Raw genomic sequence first — 17388 nt, forward strand, 5'->3', positions numbered from 1 at the left:
GCGAGACACAGCTGGACCTCTTTGTGCGTGATATACAACAGGCTCTAGATACCGGCTCCCAGGTTGATACCATATTTCTCGACTTTCAAAAGGCGTTCTACTCAGTTCCGCACTGTCGCTTCCTCCAAAAAGTGCGCGCTTACGGTCTATCCGATCAGATATGAGATTGGATAGAACGTTTTCTAACAGACAGGGAGCAGTATATCGTCCTGATCGGGGAGACTTCAACAGAAACAAGGGTAACTTCAGGTGTGCCCCGGGGCAGCGTAATAGGTTCGCTGCTTTTCGCGGTTTACATAAACGATCTGGTTGATGGAATTGACTGTTTGCCGATGATGCTGTAGTCTACAGGAAAGTAGTATCAAACGAAAGTTGTGAACTTATCAATGAGGATTTGCAGAAAATAAATGCGTGGTGTAATGACTGGCAGTTATCTCTCAATATTAGTACGCGTAACCTACTGCGTATAACAAGGCGAAAATCCCCATTAATGTACGGGTACAAAATAAATGCCCAGTCTTTGGAAGCGGTAACATCCGTCAAGTATCTGGGTGTGACTATTCGAAATGATCTCAAATGGAATGATCAGATTACACAAGTAACGGGTAAGGCGAACTCTAGTTTGCGGTTTATTGGTAGAATCCTGAAGCGATGCAGTCCTTCAACAAGGACAATACGTTAGTTCGTCCAGTCTTAGATTATTATTTGTCTGTATGGGACCCTTACCAGTGGGATCTGATTCAAGAGTTTGAGAAGGTTCAAAGAAGAGCGGCAAGATTCGTTACTGGTACATTTATCTATCGCGAGAACGTTACAGATCTCATAGAAACTTTGAAGTAGGACACACTTGCAGATAGAAGGCGCGCTAAACGGAAGGGGCTGCCCACTAAATTCCGAAATCCGATCTTCACCGAGTATGTAGAGCATATATTATTACCACCAACTTTCAAATCGCACAATGATCACCATTCAAAGATAAGGAAAACTAGAGCTCGTACTGAGGCGTTCAGACAGTCGTTTTTCCGCCGCGCGATCCGCGAGTGGAACAGAGAGGGCGGAATATGACTTTGGCGCGAATTGTGCCCTCTGCCACACACCGCTTGGTGGCTAGCGGAGTATATACGTAGATGTTGAGGTTCTACCTGCACGCAAGTGATGGTCGCTTGCGCGTACGACGTAGACCTGGTCAGTGCTGTCTCTTAGAGTGCATTCGTCCAAGATATACTGACCCAAACCCAGGCCTTATGGTGTGGCGTGCACTAAGCTACAACTGTCGCTCACATGTGCTGTTTTTGGAGGGGACGTTAATCAGCGCTCGGTACTTGCAGTATGTTGTTATACCCATTCTTCTGCCTTCTTTGAAAAAGAAAGGTAACGTATTGCTCCAACAAGATAATGCCCGCCCACACGCTGCCCGTGTTGTGCAAGACGCGCCGCAGCTTCCCTGGCCACTACGATCTGCGGACTTGTCTCCAAACGAGCACGTGTGGGCTACGATGGGACGAGGAGTGACTGGTGCGGCTCATCAACCAACAACTATTACAGAACTACGTGAACACGCCGAGCAGTCGTGGCATAACGTTTCCCTTCGTACGATCGACTGGATGCCAGATTCAGAGCCTGCATAGCCGCCTGTGGACGCTACACCACGTACTAATATGGGTGTTCCAGCATGGCTCGATACCTCACACCTCAGAACCGCCTGTGCTATTGATGTGTAAATGTAATCATTTCGTGTACTCCATATACAGTGTTGCAACAATAAATCTTGAGTCAATTGGAAATCCCTGAAAGGGTGTACTAATTTTTTTTTTCCGCTAGTGTACTTATCCGTCTGTGCGGGAAGATGCGACTTTTCAAGGTCTCATATCTTGGCTCCTATTCATAACAGAGGTAAGTGGTCATATGTTTTGGAGAACCCTTTGCCTAACGACCGTTTGTATCTATATCTGAAAAACGGGCATACTGCAGGTGTCCTGCATTACAGGGACAAAATTTAAACATTACATACGTCCTCCGGTCCAGCCAAATTGGGCAGATCAGTTGATTCTTCTGCGTTAGGAGCGGTCTAACACCGACCTTAGGCTCTATTTGTTCATCAGCGGTACGTGAGGAAACTACTAAAAAAAACATGATTTTTGAGTACGAAAAGTACCAATTGTGGGAATGGTAACTTTTATGATTTATATTCATAGCAGATCGTCGAAATTTGTACCATAAATCTTTAAGACAATTTTCTGAGGACCTTGAAACTTTTTTCGAAATCATTATCCGTTATCAAGGTCTATGTTACAGACCTAACACACATAAAAATGCGCCTGATATTCGGTCTTAGGCGTAAATGTAATTTTAACTGACATAGTGAACACATGGCAGGGACTATAGGCTCATCGAAATACACTCCTGGAAATGGAAAAAAGAACACATTGACACCGGTGTGTCAGACCCACCATACTTGCTCCGGACACTGCGAGAGGGCTGTACAAGCAATGATCACATGCACGGCACAGCGGACACACCAGGAACCGCGGTGTTGGCCGTCGAATGGCGCTAGCTGTGCAGCATTTGTGCACCGCCGCCGTCAGTGTCAGCCAGTTTGCCGTGGCATACGGAGCTCCATCGCAGTCTTTAACACTGGTAGCATGCCGCGACAGCGTGGACGTGAACCGTATGTGCAGTTGACGGACTTTGAGCGAGGGCGTATAGTGGGCATGCGGGAGGCCGGGTGGACGTACCGCCGAATTGCTCAACACGTGGGGCGTGAGGTCTCCACAGTACATCGATGTTCTCGCCAGTGGTCGGCGGAAGGTGCACGTGCCCGTCGACCTGGGACCGGACCGCAGCGACGCACGGATGCACGCCAAGACCGTAGGATCCTACGCAGTGCCGTAGGGGACCGCACCGCCACTTCCCAGCAAATTAGGGACACTGTTGCTCCTGGGGTATCGGCGAGAACCATTCGCAACCGTCTCCATGAAGCTGGGCTACGGTCCCGCACACCGTTAGGCCGTCTTCCGCTCACGCCCCAACATCGTGCAGCCCGCCTCCAGTGGTGTCGCGACAGGCGTGAATGGAGGGACGAATGGAGACGTGTCGTCTTCAGCGATGAGAGTCGCTTCTGCCTTGGTGCCAATGATGGTCGTATGCGTGTTTGGCGCCGTGCAGGTGAGCGCCACAATCAGGACTGCATACGACCGAGGCACACAGGGCCAACACCCGGCATCATGGTGTGGGGAGCGATCTCCTACACTGGCCGTACACCACTGGTGATCGTCGAGGGGACACTGAATAGTGCACGGTACATCCAAACCGTCATCGAACCCATCGTTCTACCATTCCTAGACCGACAAGGGAACTTGCTGTTCCAACAGGACAATGCACGTCCGCATGTATCCCGTGCCACCCAACGTGCTCTAGAAGGTGTAAGTCAACTACCCTGGCCAGCAAGATCTCCGGATCTGTCCCCCATTGAGCATGTTTGGGACTGGATGAAGCGTCGTCTCACGCGGTCTGCACGTCCAGCACGAACGCTGGTCCAACTGAGGCGCCAGGTGGAAATGGCATGGCAAGCCGTTCCACAGGACTACATCCAGCATCTCTACGATCGTCTCCACGGGAGAATAGCAGCCTGCATTGCTGCGAAAGGTGGATACACACTGTACTAGTGCCGACATTGTGCATGCTCTGTTGCCTGTGTCTATGTGCCTGTGGTTCTGTCAGTGTGATCATGTGATGTATCTGACCCCAGGAATGTGTCAATAAAGTTTCCCCTTCCTGGGACAATGAATTCACGGTGTTCTCATTTCAATTTCCAGGAGTGTAGTTCTGACGTCACCAAACTAAGTTTTCAGTCGGCATCTTCTCACGAATAAAACCTTGTGACTTGCTGTCTCTAAGGTGGACACTTCATGCCTTCACAAATATGCCGAGCGTAGTGCTGAAAAAAATGTGCTGAAAAAGGTCTTAACGTACCAAACTGAACTTAAAATCAATGTCAGAGATTTTATAAAATTGGCATGACTGAAAATTCAGTGAAATATTCCTAATAACATTTTTACAAATCATTAACTGCGAATTTTCGATGAAATGCGATCGGCGAGCAAAGTATTCGGAAGAAATACAAAGCAAACTATTTTGTCTTACTCTCTTACGATGCGAACTTTTTTGTTATTTGAATGTATCAAAGTATACAGTATTTCCAAGCACATAAACAAACAGTCAAAACTTTGGTGACGTACATAATTCGTTTTATATAAGCAGCACACACTACTATAGCAAGGAAAAGAAGGGGAGTAGCAGAAAAATACTCCTATCAGAGCACAAATATGGCGGATATGTTCCTCTCGGAAAGACTGACAGGTATTCCGTCTTCCTCCCAAAACTTTTTGTGCTGGAACACAGCAGCAAAGAGACGGTGGCGGTGGCAGAGAGAGGTGGCAGTGGCAGGGTGAGAGGAAGGGAAAGGAGGACAAAAAGACGTCAATGAAAGAGAACGAGAAATAGATGGAGATAGGTGCACTGGGACCGAAAGAGACAACAGACAGTGGAACTTAAAAATACAGATGGGTCGATCATCCATAGTCTTGGGGGTCTGGACGCTCCCAGGCCGGCAAATTGGGGAGTAAAATAGGGGAGGACGCATTTTGGACCGAAAATTTAAAGATGCATGTGCAGGAGCTGGACTACTCAGAATTATTAAGCTACCAACTTATGGTGGAGACAATAGTAGTGGGAAAGAAAGACAGGAGGAGACATTGTAAGAGGGAGAGAGAGAAATAGGAGTGATAGTGGGATATACTGTAAATCAATGGGAGGTAAAGGAAACAGTGGGAAAGGGGCATATGTGGATAGTGGCAGTTAGAGGGAGAGGCTTTGTACGAACGCTTAACTACAAAGAGAGACTGGGTTAAATGATTTACAATGTTCTTGTTAAAAGAGTGAGAATGCATTCATCTGTCAAAAATTTTGGGCAGGAAGATGGGATGAGGACTGAGACAGCTGATTTCCCACTTTCCTGTCTTTAAAAGAGGAAGAGCGTTTGTCCACTCATGTGGTAATGAATTACATGCAGTAAACGAAGTCGGCGTGTGAAACGCAGACATACCTCAGGCGTATAAACCGCGTGGAAAGGCCTCAGCTTCTCTCCACTCGGGACACTTAACAAAGAAAGAGAGTTTAAGAAAATAAACACCTTGTTCCCAATCGCGGATTCTTACTGCATACATACTAACGATCTCAGTTATGTAGTTACAGGCCTATGGCTTAATTAATTAAAAAGTTAATAAAATTAATTGATAAATTTATGGTCGGAAAACAGTTTTCGCCTGTCGTAACTGTTATAGCATAGCACTCCATCTTCAGGTCACAAGTGGCCCATCGGGACCACCTGACCGCCGTGTCATCATCTGGTGAGGATGCGGATAGGAGGGGCGTGTGGTCAGCACACCGCTCTCCCGGTCGTTATGATTGTTTTCTCCGACCGGAGCTGCTACTATTCGGTCGAGTAGCGCCTCAATTGGCATCACGAGGCTGAGTGCATCCCAAAAATGGCAACAGCGTATGGCGGCCGGGATGGTCACCCATCCAAGTGCTGGCCACGCCCGGCAGCGCTTAACTTCGGTGATCTCACGTGAACCGGTGTATCCGCTGCGGCAAGACCGTTACGTAACTGTTATAAGTTTCCTATATGTCATTTGGTTTACACCAGACACCAGGTCACAAACAAGTGATTTGATGTCTGAGCGGATATCAATATGCACGGATATCTTTGGTGAAGTTGACTTTAAAGACAGAAGAAATCTCCACCGATCGTGAAGTTTTATCTACCACTGTCCACGACGATACATTGGTGGAAAAAAATTAGAACTCAAAAAATAGAGTATTTGCAAGCAATTAAAGGTCTTTAGACGGCTAGTCAGGCAGCAGTTAGAGTTGACGGTAAATTGAGTTCATGGTTCAGAGCAGTTTCAGGGGTAAGACAAGGCTGCAACCTGTCTCCACTGTTGTTCATATTATTTATGGATCATATGTTGAAAACAATAGACTGGCTGGGTGAGATTAAGATATGTGAACACAAAATAAGCAGTCTTGCATGTGCGGATGACTTAGTTGTGATGGCAGATTTAATTGAAAGTTTGCAGAGTAATATTTCAGAGCTAGATCAGAAATGTAAGGAACATGGTATGAAGATTAGCATCTCCAAAACGAAAGTAATGTCAGTGGGAAAGAAATATAAACGGATTGAGTGCCAAATAGGAGGAACAAAGTTAGAACAGGTGGACGGTTTCAAGTACTTACGATGCATATTCTCACAGGATGGCAACATAGTGAAAGAACTGGAAGCGAGGTGTAGCAAAGCTAATGCAGTGAGCGCTCAGCTACGATCTACTCTCTTCTGCAAGAAGGAAGTCAGTACCAAGACTAAGTTACCTGTGCACCGTTCAATCTTTCGACCAACTTTGTTGTATGGGAGCGAAAGCTGGGTGGACTCATGTTACCTTATCAACAAGGTTGAGGTTACGGATATGAAAGTAGCTAGGATGATTGCAGGTACTAGTAGATGGGAACAATGGCAGGAGGGTGTCCACAAAGAGGAAATCAAAGAAAAACTGGGAATGAACTCTATAGATGTAGCAGTCAGGGCGAACAGGCTTAGATGGTGGGGTCATGTTACACGCATGGGAGAAGCAAGGTTACCCAAGAGACTCATGGGTTCAGCAGTAGAGGGTAGGAGGAGTCGGGACAGACCAAGGAGAAGGTACCTGGATTCGGTTAAGAATGATTTTGAAGTAATAGGTTTAACATCAGAAGAGGCACCAATGTTAGCACTGAATAGGGGATCATAGAGGAATTTTATAAGGGGGGCTATGCTCCAGACTGAACGCTGAAAGGCATAATCAGTCTTAAATGATGATGATGATGATGAAAATAGAGTAATGAAATTTCGGGAACACATTTGTATGGGTAACAATTTAAGTGATTAACATTGCTAGATCACAGGTAATATAAGCGCGAGATAAGCCATTATAACTGTGAAAGCAGGTGCATGAACAACAGGTGTAACTGCAAGAATGTTCAACGCAAGTAAGCAAACATGCATGCATTGTGTTGTATAGGTGCGGTTGTCAGTTTGTAGGATGGAGTTACACGCCAGTTTTACACTTGGTCGTTCCATATAGGAACACTTAATGCTATTTGTGGGTAACACTGGAGTTGCTGCCCCATCATGTCTCGTTTGTGCTGGACTGGAGACAGATCTGGTGTTCGAGCAGGTCAAGGCACATGTCGACATTTTGTACAGCATGTTTGTTTACAAGAGCGGTATGTGGGCGAGCGTTGTCCTGTTGGAAAACACTCTCTGGAATGCTGTTCATTAATGACAGCATGACAGGCCGAATCACCAGGCTGCGTACAAATTGCAGTCAGGGTGCGTGGGATGACCCCGAGAGTGCTCCTGCTGTCATTTGAAATCGAACCCCAGACCGTAACTCCAGGTGTATGTCAAGTGTGCCTAGCTCGCAGACAGTCTGGTTGAAAGTCCTCCATTGGCCTCCTCCTAACGAACGAATGGCCATCGCTGGCACCGAGAGAGAGAACCAGCTTTCATCGAAAAACACAACAGACCTCCACCCTGCCCTCGAATGAGTACTCACTTGGCACCACTGAAGTCGCAGATGGTGGTGGTTTTCAGTGGAATGCACGCTACAGGGCGTCGGGATCGGATCTGTCCTTCAAGTAACCGATCTGTAACGGTTTGTTGTCTCACTGTTGTGCCAACCAGCAGTTGCTGCTGCAGATGCAGTACGATGCGCCAGAGCCATACTCCAAACACGATGGTCTTCCCTCTCGGTAGTGCCAAGTGGCTGTCCAGAGCATGGTCGTACATTCTCGTGACCAGCGCTGCCAGTAATTATGTACAGTGGCTGAACTATCGCAGAAGGAACGTCCAGCTTCTCGAATCGTCAGAGACGAGGGTATGGTCAGGAGTCCCCCATGGAAGAGTAGGTGGACCACTCTTATTCTCCACACACAAAAACGTCCCGACGAACAGGGTGAGCAGCAATTAACAGCTGTTTGCTGATATACAGGAAGATGGCGAGTACGGGTGGCGGGTGCGAATAACCTCTAACTTCGTATGAAAATGCCTCTCGAGGCACAGCAGCACCGACCGACCGCCGTGTCATCCTCAGACGTTAGGCGTTACTGGAAGCGGATGTGGAGCGGCATTTGGTCAGCACACCGCTCTCCCGGCCGTTGTGAGCTTTCGTGACGAGAGCCGCTACTTCTCAGTCAAGCAGCTCTTAAACTGGCTGTTGTGTACATAGTTCCGTGTAGTCAGCGCGTACACAACTTTCCCACTAGAGCGCGCCCCGCTAAGCACAACAGCGCAGGCGCAGCGCTCGACCGTCTCCGCACTACGAGATGGCGCTGCCTTAGAGATGGACCAAATTCTGCTTCCGTCGATCCGTGTATTAATATGTAACGCAGCCAATGAGATTACTGCTAACGTAGAACCTTTTCTCCTCACGGATCACACTCGCGCAGTGATACATGAACGCGTGAGGTATTATAACGAGTGTACAGACCTCCGATTAGTCAGTCTGTACCAGTCTGCATTTGTCTGCACCAGTCTGTACCAGTCTATAGTCAAGTTTCAGTCTGTGCCTAATAAGATTACCCATATTCCTGTACATAGCTATGAAGATAAATGAATAGACACTTTTGTCAAGTATCAGAGATATGTGAGAATAAGATTAACGTACCAAGACCAAAGGAACTTCAGATTGTCAATTGTAAACAGCATCCAGAATCAAGTTACGTAATGTCTATGCTTTTTATTATTTTAATAAATGTGTGTGAAAATTAATCAAGTTCTGTTTAAAGTTGGTCACTGTCAATCTGCTACTCTAAGCGTGCTAGTGGCATTTCTATCGTCTGACCTAACGGCAGAAGATAAACGTGCAACGATAAGACCACGAGATATATTGCTGACACTCGCCTACTTCGTTAGAGCGACAAGTCAAATAATCTGATGGTGTGTGTACCGAAGGTCTTACAGTACGCACACCACACTGGCCTCACAGGCTGATTGCACACTGTTTTACCAACAGTGTTCGACAGACCCCAAATGGTCACCCACCCAAGTGGTAGCCAAGTCCGACAGCGCTAAGCTTCGGTGATTCGGTGGGAACCGATGTTACCACTGTGGCAACGCCATTCGACGCTAAGTGGTTAGACACAGGGAGTGCTTCTTCGTACAGCCGGGCAGCTGGATTTGGCATTCGCCAGGCTGAAGTGAGTTGTGTCTGGGCTAGTGGTCGTCCCTCCGTAGAGCCTCCTGGAGCGTCGCTGTGCTGTGGAAAATGGTTTGGATCCACTTTTGCCTTGGACAGTAATTTATTTCTTGACTAGTCAGGTGTTTTGGTATTGGGAAGATGGCTGATTATGTGGGTAATACCCAATTTCATGCTTTGCAATTCCTTACGCTTTTACTTGTGGCGCTGTTCGCTGTGTATTTTAGGAAGTGCCTTTTAAGCTGTGATATGAAGATATATGTTACCTTCATTTTTTTAAAAAGGAAAAGGAAATACAAAACGTTCCAGCTGATTTCCTAGCAAGTGTTATTTAAGATGCCTGTTTCAGGCGTAAGCTTGATCTTGTTAAGGAATGAGCTCTTTCTATGATGCTAGGACTGAAATGTGTCGAATTTTTTCATTTTGTGAATACTATAAGGCATATAGGCAGTCGTTTTTCTAGCGCTCTGTCTGCGGGTGGAACAGCAAAGGAAACGAGTACTAGTGGTACAAGATACCTTCCGCCATGCACCGTAGGGTGGTTGGCAGGCTATGTATGTAGATGTAAATGTAGATGTAGATGTATAGAGTAGAATGTGCTGTCCTCTGCAGCAGGTGTGTGTGTGTGTGTGTGCGTATAATGTAACACTGATGAGTGGTGTGAAATAAAGCTTTACGTGTAGTTTACTGTGTTTAAATCATCTTAAACAGTAGAAAGTAGAGAGAAAGTGTTACTTACCACAGTTTTGCCAAATGGGACCAGTTTAACGGTGATACGATCTGGAGCCTGGTTATAAGCCGGAAGCAGCTGGTCTATGAAGAATCCTTTGCACGTTAGGTTCAGCGTTTCATAGTAGACGCCAACTGTCGCTGTGTTATCAGCAAATACCTGTAACATAATATCTTCCGTAACGACTGGCAGTACACATACATGATGAAGCTGCCTTACACGATAAAACGCACTGAAGACGGACAAAGGCAAGGGTCTGGTTGTGAATTCCCTGGCGTAGGTAAAAGCCGTGTACGGCAGTCGCTTAGTGAACAAAATAAGAATGTCGGCCAGATTTGTGATCGATTCAGGACTTATTAGCGGATACAACTTTGCACGGCGCTCTAAACGGAGCAAAATTATTAGATGTGGAAGTACCCTAAGGGAGCCCACCCGGCTAGCCACGCGGTCTATTGCGCTGCTTCCCGAGCGGGAGGGCATGCCGGTCCCCGGTACGAATCCGCCCGGCGGATTTGTGTCGAGGTCCGGCGTGCCGGCCAGCCTGTGGATTGTTTTTAAGGCGGTTTTCCATCTGCGGCGAATGCGGGCTGGTTCTCGTTATTCCGCCGCAGTTAAACTATGTCGGCGATTGTTGCGCAAACACTCTCTCCACGTATGCGCACACCATAGGTACACTACCAAGCAAACATTTGGGGCTACACTCGTCTGGTATGAAACGTTCCCGGGAATGGGGTGTCCAAAGGGGGCCGAAGGCGGAACGACACAATAACCCTCGGTTTGGTGTAGGGCGGCAGTAGGGTGGGTGGACTGTTGTGGGGTTGTGGACCACTGCGGGTTATGGTGCAACGGAGCCTCTCCATTGTTTCTAGATCCCTGTTCAACAGACACAATACACACAAATGTTCAAATGTGTGTGAAATTTTATGGGACTTAATTGCTAAGGTAATCAGTCCCTAAGCTTACACACAACTTAACCTAAATTATCCCAAGGACAACCACACACACCCATGCCCGAGGGAGGACTCGAACCTCCGCCGGGACCAGCTGCACAGTCCATGACTGCAGCGCCCAAGACCGCTCGGCTAATCCCGCGCGGCACAGTACACACACACACACACACACACACACACACACACACACACACACTAAGGGAGTGTTGATGAGAGCCTTATATTTTTCGTGATATTACATGCTGGGTAGCCAGATAGCTTTTCTTAAATCAACTTCAGTAAATTGTAGTAAGGAGAAGTTAGAGAGAGTTGCTTCCGAGACGGCGAGGGGTGTGGAGCTGTGCCGCCCCCAGCCCCCTGACGCTGCCTAACCAACGACAAGGTAATGAACACACGTGATGCCGCATAAGAGTCGTAAGGATTCACTCAGAACTGCGCAAGTCTCATCTGTTACATCCCCTTTTTGCGTAATACTAATGTCGATCGTCAATTAAAGCTCATGGTATTCACATTTGCTACTAGAAGTTAAAATCTGAAACCCGATGATTTTTCTGTTATATAATTATTGAGAAGCCACATCAGCCACTGTAATTTACGCCAAGTTAAATAAGTAATTAAAGATAATTGAGGGTCACTGTAGACCGTTTTGATAGTTTTCTCTTTTATGAAACTTAACTTAAACCTAGATTATAGATGTGATATGGTATAGGTCATCCTTCGATCCATTGTAGAACTTGGAAACCCATTCAGGGAATATTCGTTCACATTTTTGTTGAATGCAGTTGGTTTTTATCATCCTGTATTAAAATATTTCCTTTTATCAATAGCGCAATTTATAAACAATGTTTTGTGAGTAGAATAAAAATTCCAATGGTAAACTTAACTGCTTTTTCGACGTTATTTTACCAGCTAACTAAAAATAGGAAAGCGTTGAACCCCTTCCACTAAATTTAGTTAGTATTAAGATTCTTTTACATGGAGTGCAGTGGAGCTGACGCTGAAATCATTAAGTATTTGATTATATCATCGCTAGTCTCACTGAACTCTTCTGAACTCTACATGTCATGTGTGGTCTGGCGTCTCCTTACCAGCAACAGGTCCCATGTTCAAACTAGTCAATTCCCTAAAAAACACGCTCAGAGCGTCGTTGCGCGAAAGTGGTAGGGAGACACGACTTAGAACAGACAGACACCACGGAGAATGTTAGACTGTTCGTAGGAGTCTGTGCTGGAACATGATCTTCGACCAAAATAGACCATACTGTAAAGGAGATCAAATTGTTACGTAATACGATTTCTTCATATTCTTGAATCATTTTTAATAAACAAAACATTTCGTCAATTTCAGTTATTAACTGTATGAAAATGCAAGTCGTTAAAACAAATTAAAATTCCTTACCAAAACGTGTAAGATCAAATAGAAAAAATGCTTTTTTTTATTTCTTTATGTACCTACGTTTTTCAGGATATATCGTTTCTTATCTCTCTGCAAATTGTAGTTCATTTTCATGCGATTAGTGAGTGGAAACAAAAACATTTTATTTTCATTTAGACAAAAAAGTTCAAATGTGTGTGAATTTCTAAGGGACCAAACTGCTGAGGTCATTGGTCTCTAGGCTTACACACTACTTAAACTAACTTATGCTATGAACAACACACACACACACACACACACACACACACACACATACACACACACATACACACACACATACCCGATGGAGAACTCGAACCTCCGGCGGGAGAGGCTGTGTAAACCGTGACACGGCGCCTCAAACCACGCGGCCACTCCGTACGGCTTCATTTAGACGATTATGACACAATATCTTTGGTTGAAATTTCTATTTTATAGTAAACTAGCTTACCACCCGCTGCTTTGCTTATGTAGACTGTATGGTCTCAACAGTTTTTTTTTTATTTAATGGAATTATGTTTTTCACAAAACGCAACATCACCTAAACTTTCCACGCTAATTAAGGCCATAGAAGCGGAGTCTTTTCCGGATGTACTTCTGACCAAAAAGCGGTTCTGGTAGCTAGAGTTCTCGTGGTGGCACTTGCATAGAAAGTGTCATCCCCTAACATACGTTTTCTTACAAGTCACAAACCGATTTTCATAAATTTAAATTAAAAGAAAATTTTTTATATGACGAAATACTTTCATAAAAATGTCATCCCCTATATCACTATGTGTCAGAGGTTGTATTTCCAAAAAAAACTCTGAAACACATATTTTTTTATTTGTAACTGACAAGCGCAATACAAATTTTCACAGCTCTAGCATTGAAAATGTTTTCATAATGACACGCTTTATTTCCATAAAAGCTTAGGGGTTGTATTTCTAAAAAGACAGAATCACTTATTTTTTAGTTCTAACTTACAAGTCAAACTCCAATTTTCATTGATTTAAATTGCTCTAGTACTTCTTTAACCCATTACTGGCCATTGTCCCTTTTTTGGGACGCGTTATATTTTACTTATTTCTACGTAAGCTTTGCTTACCTGTAGGTTCAACTAACTGCTATAATGCCTGTAAATGTAAAATAAATAACTTTTTTCTAAGTACTTCACGTCAGGAAAATTATAAACTCGCCGATTTTTTGTTCTCGCACTTGGCAGCACAGTATGTCTGCTGGTAGTTCCTGGACGACAATGAGCTGTGATTTAGTTGTCTGGGCGTGTTTGTTATGAACATATGGATGGCCATGTAAGATTAAGTATACTTCAGATTTTTTCAAGTAAGAGCAATATCGATATATTTTATGCGTCCCAATAATGGGACAATGGCATGTTACACTATCATTTATTGTTGATGTGGCCTATTCTTGAATACATGTATTATACAGAGAAGATTTGCATTTTACGTTCTTTGGATCTGCTTTTTTTCATGTTCTATTCGAATTTTAAGATTCCAACAGGATAAAAGCATGCCACGTGGACTTACACTTGAAGAAATTCTAGCAGAACTAGCGAACCATCAAGAGAGTGGCGATGAAGATGATGACGTAAAATCGGCGATTATTCCACCCGATGCAGATGTAATAACAGATGAAGAAGACATTGACGAAAATGTACTGAACAATGAGTCTGATGTACAAGATGTAGACGGTACTTTAGAGAGGAGCTCTCACTTTTGGATACCTGACAGAGAATAGTGATGTTTCGCCTATCAAAGAAAATAGGATCAGTACAAAAACGCAGAGGACCACAAGGAAGCAAATTGATGGGAGGACGGGTGAGCACAGATGTACGACTAGATCCACGAAATCATTTCATTGTGTCAAGTAAAACACAGAAGAGAGTAAAACACAGAAGAGATGTGCTTACTGCAAGAAAAAAAAATTGTGATAGGTGCAATGTTGGTGTACACTGGAAGTGTTTTGCTTCATTTCATACTGAACAGACATTCAATAATATTAAAACATTCTTTATTTATTGTTTGTGTTGATTCTTACAATATTATCCATGGAGAATAAGGTTGTGAATTTGCATAGCGCATTTGGCCAATGTCCCAAAAATGGGACGATTTGTAGTTTTTGTTCTAATAAACTGAAAATTTCCAAAACAACTTTTTATTCAATTAATCACTCAATGTAACGCACTTTTGTATAAAAGTTTGCAAAAAATGATCCGATAGGGTTTTGGCGAGAAATGGGTTAATAATGATTTAATTTCAAGAAAGCTTTCATTCACTGTTAGACCTCCATACGAAATCCGCCCCGTTAACTGGGTGGTCAGCGCAACGGACTGTCATACCAAGGAGCCTGGGTTCGATTCCCGCCTGTGTCAGAGATCTTGTCCGCTCAGGGACTGGGTGTTGTGTTGTCTCTATCATCGTCATCTAATCCCCATCGACGCGCAAATCGCCGGACCGGCGTCAACTCAAAAGACTTGCACCAGACGACCTGTCTAACCCACGGGAGGCCCTAGCAACACGACGGTTCCATTTACCTCCATAGGAGTTAAATTTCCACAATTGCTAAAACACGTATTTCTTTATTTCTGATCACGAAACCAATCGCCAATTTTGGTTGCTGGATACTTAGCAGTGATAGGAAATCTTTTAATCTTCAATTCCGACTTTTCCATACTTTCATTTTACTTCCTTTTTTTTCACTACTGACCATTAAAATTGCTACACCACATAGTTGACGTGCTACAGATGCGAAATTTAACCGGCAGGAAGAAGATGCTGTGATATGCAAATGATTAGCTTTTCAGAGCATTTACACAAGGTTGGACCCGGTGGCGACACCTACAACGTGCTGACATGAGGAAAGTTTTCAACCGATTTCTCATACACAAACAACAGTTGACCGGCGTTGCCTGGTGAAACGTTGTTGTGATGCCTGGTGTAAGGAGGAGAAATGCGTACCATCACGTTTCCGACTTTGATAAAGGTCGGATTGTAGCCTATCGCGATTGCGGTTTATCGTATCGCGACATTGCTGCTCGCGTTGGTCTGGATCCAATGACTGTTAGCAGAATATGGAATCGGTGGGATCAGGAGAGTAATTCGGAACGCCGTGCTGGATCCCAACGGCCTCGTATCACTAGCAGTGGAGATGACAGGCATCTTATCTGCATGGCTGTAACGGATGGTGCAGCCACGTCTCGATCCCTGATTCTACAGATGGGGACGTTTACAAGACAACAGCCATCTGCACGAACAGATCGACGATGTTTGCAGCACCATGGACTATCAACTCGGAGACCACAGCTGCGGTTACCCTTGACGCTGCATCACAGACAGGAGCGCCGGCCGGTGTGGCCGTGCGGTTCTAGGCGCTTCAGTCTGGAACCGCGTGACCGCTACGGTCGCAGGTTCGAATCCTGCCTCGGGCATGGATGTGTGTGATGTCCTTAGGTTAGTTAGGTTTAAGTAGTTTTAAGTTCTAGGGGACTGATGACCACAGATGTTAGGTCCCATAGTGCTCAGAGCCATTTGAACCATTCGAACAGACAGGAGCGCCTGCGGTGGTGTACTCAACGACGAACCAGGGTGCACGAATGGCAAAACGTCATTTTTCCGGATGAATCCAGGTTCTGTTTACAGCATCACGATGGTCGCATCCGTGTTTGGCGACATCGCGGTGAACGCACATTGGAAGCGCGTATTCGTCATCGCCGTACTGGCGTATCACCTGGCGTGATGGTATGGGGTGCCATTGGTTACACGTCTCGCACACCTCTTGTTCGCATTGACGGCACTTTGAACAGTAGACGTTACATTTCAGATGTGTTACGACCCGTGACTCTACCCTTAATTCGATCCCTGCGAAACCCTACATTTCGGCAGGATAATGCACGACCTCATGTTGCAGGTCCTGTACGGGCCTTTCTGGATACTGAAAATGTTCGACTGCTGCCCTGGCCAGCACATTCTCCAGATCTCTCACCAACTGAAAACGTCTGGTCAATGGTGGCCGAGCAACTGGCTCGTCACAATACGCCAGTCGCTACTCTTGATGAACTGTGGTATCGCGTTGAAGCTGCATGGGCAGTTGTACCTGTACACGCCATCCAAGCTCTGTTTGACTCAATGCCCAGGCGTATCAAGGCCGTTATTACGGCCAGAGGTGGTTGTTCTGGGTACTGATTTCTCAGGATCTACGCACCCAAATTGCGTGAAAATGTAATCACATGTCAGTTCTAGTATAATATTTTTGTCCAGTGAATACCCGTTTATCATCTGCATTTCTTCTTGGTGTAGCAATTTTAATGGCCAGTAGTGAACTTATTCATTTAAGATCTGTTGCATACTGCATTAGAAAATAGATCTATGGGCACTAATCTAATTCTATAGGAAGTAAATTTGATTATGCGATTCCATGAGGACCCGTTTGTTAGGCATCAAGTATCTTGTAAATTTTTTTTTCATTGTCTTGATAAAATTGTATGGAGAAACAAGCGCCCATCACTTTTACAGTGATCCTCGAATTTCCTGCTAAGGAACGAAGGAAGACATTGGGAGGTACTTACTTGTGCATGAAACAAGATGGCGAAACCGAACGCAGAGAGAACACCCCGTGGCAGAAACATCTTGGAGGTGTGACGGCGGCGACAGTCCAGGGAACGGCAGCTCTGTCCATTTATACGCTGCCCGCCGGCTGGTGTGCGTCGGAAAGTAAACAAAACGTCACCGACGGGTGTTGCGTAGTAACGCGGGTGCAGACGCTGACCCGCGACTCGCAGCTGCGACGAGGTGACATCGTGTCAAGCAGGAAAACCTGTAATTTTTCGCGAGGCGATAACAAAAAAAATGGCTCTGAGTACTATGGGACTCAACTGCTGTGGTCATCAGTCCCCTAGAACTTAGAACTATTTAAACCTAACTAACCTAAGGACATCACACACATCCATGTCCTAGGCAGGATTCGAACCTGCGACCGTAGCAGTCGCACGGTTCCGGACTGC

The 17388-nt window shown here is 45.2% G+C and overlaps 1 protein-coding gene across 1 annotated transcript in view; it reads right to left on the reverse strand.

Annotated features, from left to right (window-relative positions):
* LOC126424898 (GILT-like protein 1) overlaps window positions 1-17105 on the reverse strand; it is a 42812-nt gene extending 25707 nt beyond the window's left edge. Inside the window, exons 1-2 of the mRNA XM_050087731.1 lie at window positions 16954-17105; window positions 10033-10182 (exon numbers count right to left, since the gene is read on the reverse strand). Of these exons, the coding sequence (XP_049943688.1) occupies window positions 10033-10182; window positions 16954-17013 (210 nt within the window). The 5' untranslated portion in view covers window positions 17014-17105. The remainder of the gene's footprint in view (window positions 1-10032; window positions 10183-16953) is intronic.
* Between the last annotated feature and the right edge of the window lie 283 nt (window positions 17106-17388).

Source organism: Schistocerca serialis, chromosome 10 (genome assembly GCF_023864345.2).
Source record: "Schistocerca serialis cubense isolate TAMUIC-IGC-003099 chromosome 10, iqSchSeri2.2, whole genome shotgun sequence".
Taxonomy (NCBI): domain Eukaryota; kingdom Metazoa; phylum Arthropoda; class Insecta; order Orthoptera; family Acrididae; genus Schistocerca; species Schistocerca serialis.